The 11,057-nt window shown below is 44.8% G+C and overlaps 1 protein-coding gene across 1 annotated transcript in view; it reads right to left on the bottom strand.

Annotated features, from left to right (window-relative positions):
- Positions 1-334: 334 nt before the first annotated feature.
- The window catches only part of TXLNB (taxilin beta), a 37,200-nt gene continuing 26,477 nt past the window's right edge, over positions 335-11,057 (bottom strand). Inside the window, exons 8-10 of the mRNA XM_082481205.1 lie at positions 6,217-6,309; positions 5,017-5,112; positions 335-3,882 (exon numbers count right to left, since the gene is read on the bottom strand). Of these exons, the coding sequence (XP_082337331.1) occupies positions 3,070-3,882; positions 5,017-5,112; positions 6,217-6,309 (1,002 nt within the window). The 3' untranslated portion in view covers positions 335-3,069. The remainder of the gene's footprint in view (positions 3,883-5,016; positions 5,113-6,216; positions 6,310-11,057) is intronic.

Raw genomic sequence — 11,057 nt, 5'->3', positions numbered from 1 at the left:
GGTAGACGGTATGGAAGAAGAGAAGCAACAGGTAGGTACGTGGGTAGAAACTCACAGGGAGTAATAGGAATTGCAAGTATGTGAGTGCAGTTTCAGATGCAAGAATTAAAAGGGTGAAAATGAGGAAGGCAGAATAGAGTGGGAGTGATTTTCCCAGAAGGTTGTGTAATTATTCATGAGGGATGATGCTGTAAGAATCAATCATGACTATGTAGGAAGTTCTTATCTATAGGATCTTTGTCTCCCTGCTTGCTGAAGTTGGAAGGTATGAGGCAACAATTATATAATTAAAGATGCAACCATAATGATTATGCAAAATGGAACCAAGTTACAGTTGCAAGGCCATGTTGATCATTATTATTATGTAATTGAATATTTGAATATATAAGAAAACAACTAAGGCATTCTAAGGGCTTCCTTGAAGAAAAAGAAGTTGGTTTCATGCAGGTAATTACTAAAATGGCAACAGAATCAAACAAGACCAAGAAAGGAAAAAAAACCCATTAACAGCTATATAAATTGCATTAATTTTAAAAGTCACCTTAACAACAAACAAAACTTGTACTTGTAATGGAAGCTAGATTTCTACAGACTCAAGTCAATGGAAACTAAAAAAAGTAAATCAAGGGCGTGTCACTTTTTATCTTAGGATAAGGATTTGTTATAGGTTAACATTAATATAGGCTGCCCAGGGAAGTGGTTGAGTCACCACACCTGGAGGTATTTAAAAGGTGTGTATACGTGGTGCTTAGGTGCATGGTTTAGTGGTGGACTTGGCAGTGCTAGGTTAACAATTGGACTCAATGATCTTAAAGGCCTTTTCCAACCTGAAATAGTCTATGATTCTATGATTTTCACAGGCACATAAGGGGCTTGATTTTCAGAGATGGCTTAGGGCTTTGAATCTGAATGTTTGATGGGATTCATCTTACCTAATTTAGACACCTAGTAAAAGACATTCTAAATTTAACCTAGTTGTCTTTGGCTGACTCTAGAATCAGTGAAGAGAAACGTCTTCAGAGAGAAAGTAATTTCTTCCGTCTTGGATGCCAGTCTTACCGTGAGACAACTTCTCAAAAGATGCCTATTCTTCTCCACTGCTTATAAAAGGAGCTTGTGGTAACTAAGACTTGAATGATCTACTTTCAGGTGACTAAAGACATGGGATAAATCCCATAGTCTTGGTATTTAACGTAAGGCATCCACATTTGAAAACTGTAGCCGTAATAGCTACTCATAAGGCCTTATCAAAACAAACTTTTGCAAATCACACTCTGTATACTCCAACGGTTAGCTCTCAAAAAGGATGGACCAAGTAGTGTAGACACAGGCCTATGCAACCAGAGTGTAGACCACGTTGGCAGCAAGCAAAGAGTCAAATCCTGCTTTTGGAGGGACTCTGTGGACACAGTCTCCCATGGTCTGCCAAAGATGGCACCTTTTCTTGTGGTTCACCTGTATTTCAACTTCGTTTTGAATGAGCCACTTTGTCTTCAGGAGCTTCTTGGGATTTGCGTATGAACACGGGTTGGTTTGATTGTAACATTTCCCTTTCCAGCCTCTGGACATCTTATTTAATTGCCCTTTTCAAATTGTTAAGCTATCCAGCTCAGACTCCAAAAGGCCTAGACAGAATTCAGAGGAAGGAGATGAGAAACAAGAACTGTGCCAACAGGATTTTTTTACTATTCTTCCAAAAGCCTTCTTGCTCTCCTTGCTTGAGATCTTACAGCTGTCTGGGTAGGTGCCCTCTCTTACCCTCCTCCTTCTTTATCTTTGTTCTTGGTACTAGAATCCAGCAGTTTCTGACAAGGTGGCTACATTATCAAGCAGTGACGTGTTGGCAGGCAGACAGGAAAAGCTGGTTAGACAAGAGAGGGGATGAGAACGTAGCCAGTCCCCGAAGGTGTCTGTAAGAGGGATTCCTGCTTTCCTGATACCTGTTTGCTTCTGGGCTATTTACTTGTGCTCCACTCCAATGAGCGGGGTGACAGGCAAGTGTGCTCGTCCTTCTCCTGGGAGCATCAGCACATGCAGCAGGGTCAAGAGGAAGCTGTGGTGTATGGGTTCATGTGGCTGTGACTGGGAGAGATGGGACCATCTGAAAGCATGATCTCAGGGGTATCTTCTGGAATACATACTGGTACCTTCCACTGTAGCTCCACTCTGCTTCCTGTTCCTGGCCTAAAGCCATCATCTGCAACCCATTTCTGAACTTATGACCTCATTTGTGAGCTGGAAGCAGCCATGACCCCCTCTGTTGGGTTCATGATTCCCAAAAGTACGACAAACTAGGAGGTTTCTGTTGGGTGCAGAAAGAAGGTTGTGAGCCCTACCTTGGGAATTGCCATCAATTTGGAAATTGCTGTTGTTTTCAGTCATTTTATGAGGAATCAAAAAAAGATCTTCTCCCCTTTTGAAAACAAAACCTCTTTTAGACGACTAAGCAGAAAAGACCAATTCAAGGTGAGGCTAGGAGCTTGTGGGTGTTCAGGCCATGCAGCGCTGAGTGGTAGTTTACTTGTACAAGCATTCACCTTTTGTTATTGCACCTTTCCTTGGATATGGCTGACCACATCGATGGTTTCACTACTTTACTTTATAATTACAGATTCCTTTGACCTCATTTATTAAAATCACTACGTGTCCCAGTAGGCCATCATCGTAACATTGTAGGCAACCTCGTAACAAACAGATACAATTAATTATGAGTCTTTAAATATAGGTATGTGAATTGCAATGATTTTTGAAACATGAAACTTCAACACTTTAAAATTATTTTGCTGAATGAGATGACTCATTATGCCTGGGAAAAAAGATCCTGTAATTTCATTGTATTTTCCTGTCATTAAGAAAATATTATGCTTCAAGCAGATGAACAGTAAAATTTGCAGACCCATTATTACTGGATAGTGGTAGCAAAGAGAAGTGCATTACATTTGCCTACAGATATGTGAGTGTGTTTTAGCACCCACATTTTGTTTCTTTTTTTAAAAAAAAAAGGTATCAATTTAGAGGACAAAGCAGAGCTGTGGTTTGTAGAAGACAAGCCTGGACACCTCAGTGTCTTCAATCGACTGCTTCCATGTCTGTGTACCCTGTTTTCTCTGCAGACTGACCTTGGACAGACCACTCCGCTGGTTCATCCACACGTTCTGCAGCTTTTGGTGGGCTTTTCATGGTTATCAGCGTATTCCCAAGGGGAGTGGGCACGTTTTGTGTGGGTATTGGCACGTTTTCGGGGGTTGCTGGCATGTTTTCAGTGGGTTTTGGCGTGTTCCCAGTGGGTACTGGCATGCTCTCAGGAGGTGTTGGCGCACTTTCTGTGGGTGTTGGCTCCCTTTCTGGGAGCGCGGGCATGCTTTTGGTGGGCTTTGGCACGTTCTCAATGGGCATTGTTGTATTTCCAGTAGGCACTGGTGGGCTTCCAGTGGGTGCCGGCATGTGTTCAGTGGGCATTGGCGTGCTCATTCTGGGCTGCTCGCAGTGATTCCTGGCCTCTGACAGTGGGGTGAGAGGAGAGGGGAGCTCTGGCACCAGGACAGCATTGCATGTTTGAGCACCACAGGTCTCTGGAGTGCTGCAGTTGCTTGGGAGGGATTCCTCTGCCTTGTGGGACACCCCGAAAGCTTCAGCCAGCTCCTTCAGCATGTTCTCATCAGTAGTGTGCAGCTCAATGCTTGCCTGCTCAGAGGAGGAAGGGCTCGTATCAGCGTCATCTTCTTCTTCTAAGATGCCATTTCCATTCACCTCCTCAGGGAACTGTGCCTGCTTTATTTTTTTGTACAATTCATTCCTCTCTTCCTGCAGAGCCCGGCAAAGGTTCTCTAGCCTCTGGATTTTCAGCGCGAAGCACTCGTATTCCTTGGACCTCATGGCTTTCTGTGGTCAAAGATATCAAACAAAGGTGTGGCCTAAGTCTGGGTGCAATGCAATTCATCGGTGGAACTGACAATTAAGAAACAATTTGAGATCTAGGCAGCCCTCACAGGACTCTGCCAGGTAGCTGGCTTTCATCAACTGCTCTACAGTAACTATGGTCTTTTGCACTGAAGCTTCAGGAGGAAATTCACCCCTGCTACTGTAGCGTATTAGCATTCTCCATATGCATTCAGATTAATTTCACTCAAAAATATTTGCAGGAATACCCGTTGATGATCTGTAGAGATGGAAAAACATACTGGATGCCTGTACAGATAAGCATCCAAAAACCTACCTGGACTTCTGGTGGGTGTGGATGTGAATTTGGGGGAAAACAAGCTGTATTGTATTTTTTGTTTATTTTGCTTCCAGTTTCTGTGAGAGCAGCCTAAATTGGAACATTTTCTTGCTTCTACACCCAGTGAGGAAACAAGAGATATAGAAACCGGTAGAAATGGCAGTAGCACAGAGCTACGAAGTTAACCAGAAAGACCTGGTCCAAGTTCAGTGTAAGTTTAGGGTGAAACTTCAGGCAGCCTCTTATCTTATTTGAACGAGTTCCAACATGCTTATGAATTTCCTCTGCAATGCCCCTGTGACAGCGTGTTTAAAACTATGGTGAGCCATAGTACTTGCTTTTGGCTCTTAGAGTTTGCCTACACAGGAAGTCAACGAAAGGCAGGAATTTAAAGTTCATTAGCTAGAGCACATTAATTCCCTGGGTGGATGCTCTTATGCAGAAAGAAAGTAGCGTGAAGTGAACTAATGCCAATTTGCTTCTATGTGAGAGCATTAACAATAGCACATTTTTAGAGCACTTAAAATTCACAGTTACATAATTCAGTTTCCCGTGGACGTAATGAATCTAAAAGCCATAGCAGTTGGGATTTTAGCACAATCTAAAAGCCATAGCAGTTGGGATTTTTGTCTTTTTTTTTTAAAGACATCTAATTATCGAGGTAGCTTGAAAAAAAAGACCCTTAGATTCAAGAACAAATCTTTTATTGACTTGTGGCAGTTTCAGGTCATCTCATCTCCTAGTTAAAGCATTATGTGGGGGAAGAGGTGCATCCTGAGAAGAGAAAGACCACTCACCTCTTCAATCATGTCCAGTAATGCTCTGTTACAGCTCTCAAACCTGGATTTCCAGGTAGCAGTATCCTTTTCCAACTTCTTCATTTTCTTTGTCATCTATAGAAGCAGGAGGAAAAGCTGAATTACAACAGGAATTCCATGCCGCAGATTAAATTAGGGCAGCCCTTTTATTTAGGTCTTTGGCTGCACTCATAACACTGCTACCAGGTGCTGTAGTGGCTGTGCTAAGTAATATTAAAGGATGCATTTGGTTTTAAGTAGCTGCCATATAACTTTCAGCCTCCAGTCTGTAGTCCTAAAGCAGGACCAGTTGATTGTGTGTGTAAAAGTATAGCCAACTCCCGGAGTACAAACTATCACAAAAACAAAAGGCAAAGAAAAGATGACGTTATTCTGTTTGTCTCTTTACAAAGACCGCAGTGTTGCGCTGCTGGGAAGTTAAAGAAGGGCTTGTATCTTCTGAGTCAGCACTGTCAAGGAAGTTCCCTCTGGATTAGTCACCTCTGTACTAGCTCCAACGCACACTGCTAGCTATATAGCACCATCTTTCCCTTTGGTTTTCTGCAGGCTGAACTCTGTGAAGATCATTAGAAGCTGCCCAGATCAGAGCACCGGGATTTTGGGCCCTGGTGGCAGAGCAGAACATCGTTTATTATGAAAGCGGGTGTGTGTGTTTTTTGATTCTCATTGATTACAGGAAACAAGTACACCAGCTGCAAGGGGACAATCACTTGAGCTTAATGGTGGGAAGGTGTTGGTCGGCTTCAGCTCTGCCCACACGCCCCAGTGGGAAGACATGTAGCCTGTGTCAACCTTTCTGTATCAGTGTCAGTCATCCAGGAAGCTCTGGGCACTCCTGGAGACACGGGCTGACAAACGCAGCTCCAAATTCCCCCCCTTTGGTATCTCTGAGGGGTCTGTACCCAACCACCACATTAGATTTTAGGTAAAATGTTTGTTCTTCAAGGCAATTTCTGTTTCAGATGAAAGGGAGAGTGAATTATTCAGCTTGCAGTGTTGAAGTCTACGCTGCTGTCTGTTGTGGCTAAGTGTGCCCCAGATCTTATTTGGATGTTGATGAGATTGTTCTCCAAAATGTGCAGAAATGTCCCCATCCCAGATAAAATTATTGCAGTGAGAAATATCAAAATCTAAAAGGAGAGTCTCAAGCACAGAGTTCAGGTATGAGCTGCTACTCACTTTCTCCATCTCCTGTTTGAACGTGGCAAACACTTCATTGCTTTTGGTCAATGTTTTCTGAAATTCTTCAAATCTTTCAGAGTAGAGAGTGATCTGCATTAACAGGGAAAAAAATAACAACAGTCATTTCAGTCTCCAGAATGGTGAGCTTCTATTTTGGTAGAAGGTAATAAAATAAGTATTGTGTTTGGACATGGAAATAAGCTTCTGTTTGGAGACCATGGACGACAAATATTAGGGAACTGAAACTCTATGCATCTTTTTAAGGTTGCAAACTATTATGATTCCTCTGTTGCAGAAAGGTAAACTGAAGAAGAATAGACTGAATACCCAGGCCAGTGATTTTAAGAAGGGAATTATGGGTGCCATATTTTCCTGAATGTTGTAGCTATGGTGTCTCTACGTGGGGTGCCCAGAAGCAAAAGAATTCCCTAGAAGTGGAGACTTCTGAGAACATTTCCCTAGGTAACTCTGTGGAGATTTCAAGAGGACAGCATTAAAGCCTACAAAGATTTCCAGTCCCTGCCTTTCCTCACAAGCCCTGTATACTTCTTTTCTATATACCATTGTGGCTGACACCTACTGGAAAGGACTCCTAGGATGACCTACAGAATGGAAACCAATAATGTGATCCCCGGGCCGTCTCTGTGGGCAGGGATTAACCTGAGCTGGTCTGACCACTGATGCTGTGCAGGACCAGGCGGTGGGATTAACTCAAGGGGAGAGCCAGCGTGGTCAGAGTTGTGCCTGAGCTCTAAGCCTTGCTTCGCCATGCAGACATCGCCAAACTCCAACTTTAACCTGAGGGCGTAAACTCTGGCAGGCTTTAGGTGAGGAGCCCAGTACAGCCCGGCTGCCCAGCTGTTTACCTGCCTTCTTGATAACCCAAGAAGCCAGGCTGGGAGCTGGGTGCTACCCTGGCTACGCTGCTTCTGATGTCTGAGCGAGCTGGGGGGAGAGAAATCCCCACATCACGCTGCAGCCACAGTTTCCCCTCTTCCAGCTTTCCAGTCCCCACTCGGTGGCTCAGGCTGTGGCCAGGAGCTGCACCAGGCAGCAGCTGATGTGCTTCACTGGACTTCACCGCTGAAGGGGAGCCTCACTGCTCCCTTCCTGTGTTATCTGGCACTTGGGGCAGCCCCACCACTGAGCAAAGGCCACCCTGTGCTTCGCACCACCATCATCCTGCGCTGGATTCCTTCAAGCTGCATCCCTGCATCGCTGGCTTGAGTGAGCTGAGGGGGCACCTTGTCAGCTCTATTTTGTAGCCTGTGTGCAGATTGCAGCTGCGGGCAAGGCCAGCAAAGGCAGAGAAAACAATTCCCTGCCAGCCTCTTCTGCCAGCTTCGCTTCACTTCATGAAGCAGAGCAGAAGAAAGATGTGTTGCAATGTGCCAGCGTTTAAGACTATTAGGGCTCCATATTTTGCTATCGGTTTACACCTGGTAGGCACGTGAAAGTTCATCTGTGGCTGTATTTTGTCAGTGAGACATATTCTTATATCTAAAATCTGTGGATTTTTTTTTAAATTGTTCTAAAGATCTGAGGTTAATTTTTATGTGAGAATATCTTGGTTTCTGCATTTTCTTTCTTTTTTTTTTTTTTTTTTTTTTCTGAGTGGGAAAAGCGCTTCCGAAGCTCCAAAATCACGCAGGATGCTATACAGATAAAGCATCATCATCTGCTCATTGGAAAAGAAGATCAGCTCCAACTCAGCCACTTCCTTCTGGTGCCAGAGCACCCCCAGCAGTGTTTAGGTGGTTGGACATTTCATCTGTCCAGCCTGACAGCTCTCATTAGAAAAAGAGTGATTGGCATAACACTCAGTGGCTGAGGTGGGGCGGGCGCAGTGCAATGGGAGCTTCAAGAGCAGCCTGCAGTATTCAGGCATCCGGCTGGGGGCTGGCTGCCCTCTCCGCACTGGCGGGGAGCTGAATAAATGGTTGGATAGGAGTTTTTATTTTGTGTGGTGCCAGCCAACATATACCTTCCCCTGCCACTACTCTTCACTTACTGAGGAAAAGAAGGTTTAGGATATGTTGCTTATAGTGGGGTGTGTCTAATATGGGTACGTTATGATTCATGTTCTTTGTGGTTAGTTGTTATGATGCCCCTTAAAATATGTCGTGGCCATAATTGCAGTGTGGTGTGGGTGCTCCCGAGCTCGGCGACCATGAATACGGCTGCCCTGGCTGCAGTCCTTCCCTGCCGAGCTGGGTGAAGGTCAATAAAATGGGAGGTCAATCCATGCAGAGCTCCGTGGTGCCAGTATCGGAGCTAGCTGACATGACGCTTGAATGTGTGTATTTATACAAGGCTGTAGCCGGAGCTGTGACCTATGCACAAACAGAAACGCAGAGGGATCTGTTGTAGCAGCCTGAGTGCCACAGCGTAAGTGGGACACTGGTACCAAGTGAGACATTTGGAGTAGACGTCATGGCTCTAAGGAATAGTGCCTGAGCATCCCAAAGCCAGGTGAGGGAACAGGGGTGGGAGCCAGCAAACTGGAGCTCCTAGCCCAGAGCCATTGTCTTAAAAAAACTTGCCTCAGTTCTCTGCCTCTGCTTTTCCCTTCTAACTTTTCCCTGTTGTTTAATTAGATTAAAAACCTTTCAGGTTTGAACAGGGTGAGCTCTGATCTCAGCCCTAGGCAGTACCATAGTACCAAGAATAGCTTCTGCAATTTAGATTTGAATAATAAATGAATGTTTTCATAGTGGTTGGGAACAGGCTGCGAGAGCTGTCTCTCACCATCAGCATGCGCTCGTGCTGCTCGGTTTGGGAGACGAGGACCCCCTTGCTGCTGCCCACCACCCGTCCAGCTCCCCTGGCAGTGTGGGCAGCGCTGCCGCCAGGTGAGAACTTGTCAGTGCAAAGCTTTGGGAAGCGAGGGCATCTCCACATCGCCTTGCCATGAGGGTGGTACAGAGAGGACACCACTTCGGCCCTATTACGTTCTTCTTGATTGCCATAGCCCAGTGGTTGTGCTACGGCAGGTACCAAAAATTAAAGGCCTTGCCTGACTTTTATCTTCTCACTTTGTTTAAAAGCACAGAGCTAAAAAAGTCCGTCTAAACAACATGCCTGGGGAGGGTGTGCAGCATCCTGGTAAGCACCACCATGGTTCGGGTGTATTCCCTCAGCTGGTGCCAGATCCTTGTCACCATTTGGAGGGCCAGATTTGGCTGCCTCAGGCACACTGTGCCACCCAGAGACAGGCAGGCATGAAGCTGATGTCCCCTGACTCCTTCCAGCTCCAGAAAGCAGTGGGTGTTCATCACCTCCTCTAAAATGGAGTGGTATCTCACTTGCTAGAGCAGGCAGGGAGGGCTATGCTATGGCTTCTCCTTATCTCATTGACCAATGTCTTCTCATAATTTCCATGCAGCAGTTCCTCTGTTAATATCTATTTGTTGTTTTGAATCAAGGAGCTATTTATGCTCTCTCTGTTCCGTGCTTGCACAACACCTTACACAATGGCACGTGGTCCATGGGGGAGGTCTTCAGTGCTACCATACTACTACTACTACCACTACCACCACCAATGGTGTTATTCCCAGTAATTCCAAATGAAGGTTGATGTGTAAGGGACAGGGCTCTCACGCTTGCACAGAACACCTAACTGCATGTTGCATTTCAACAAGTGAATCACTTAATTTTCATCTGTGCAAGTCTGCGAGGGGCATATGTATTATCAATGCCTTTCCAGACTTGTTTGACTGGATTTTTCTAAAGACAATTTTACCGTTTCAAAGGTATGCTTAATATATTCTAGCTTTTATCAATACCTTCAATTTCATTAAACTGGCTACAGAGGTCTGCCTGCATACAAAGCTCTTTCTGGTTGAACATAAAAGTTTAATTACAACCACTCTGAGAAAATTAGGAGCAGGTTCGCAGTCAGGACAGACTCAGCTGGAGGCCTTTGAGGTATGATTGCAAAACCTGTCAAACTGGTGTCAGCAACAGTTTATGTGATGTTCTTTGGTGCGCTACTGGCTTATCTTAGCCTTTGAAAAAAACACGTAAAGGACCAAGCCTCTCTTAGCATATTTCCAGGTTATCAGTTTAATGTTAGCCTTTCTTGACTGCTCAACAGGTAGGAATTAGACCAACTAGAAGGGCAGGGCTGGAACAACTTACCAGTACGATTAACTATGAGCAAGGGCGAGGAGGAGGCTTCCTGATGGGTGAGGAGACGGGCAGCTGCAGAGGGGCTGAAAGACTGACACACACCCACCCCCCTCCCAACGGCTCTGCTGGGAGGGTCCGTTCTCACAGACAGGTCAAAGAAGATAAACCTACATGACTGTTTCCGTAAGTCTAGGAAAATCTACTGATGCTGCCTCTTTTTGGTGTGAAAATCCAGCATGTCATCTAGTGTTATCACTCGTATCCAAGGCCAATTATTGCATTGCTCTCAAAGTGTAGTATATACTGCCTGTTTCTTGTTTTTCCTGCCTTTCACTCCAGCCTGACTCTTAGTGTAATTTTGGCAAGTAATTTTATTTTATTGAATGTTTCAAATTCCAACTAAACACTGAAATCCTAGAGGCCCCTTTGTATAAGCCCTTAGTAGGCAGGAATCCTGCTAAAGTTAATGAAAACGCTGCCTTCACACCCCAGTCCAGAAAAGCACGTGAGCACATCAGCTCTGGTTTGGTAAATATGTTTCATGATATGTATGTACTCCAGTGCTTTGCCGGATTAGAAACTGTCCTGAAGGGTAGTTGTGGTGTATAATCAAGCCAAGGCACACACATTGTTGTGTGGTTGAATACTGTGAACACTCATAAATCACAGTACCATAGATTGTTTTTAGGTTGGCAGGGACATTGAAA

The sequence above is a fragment of the Vanellus vanellus genome (genome assembly GCF_965231255.1).
Source record: "Vanellus vanellus genome assembly, chromosome: 3".
NCBI lineage: Eukaryota > Metazoa > Chordata > Aves > Charadriiformes > Charadriidae > Vanellus > Vanellus vanellus.
The sequence above is the reverse complement of the archived record's forward strand: the minus strand, read 5'-3'. Positions and strand labels throughout refer to the sequence as shown.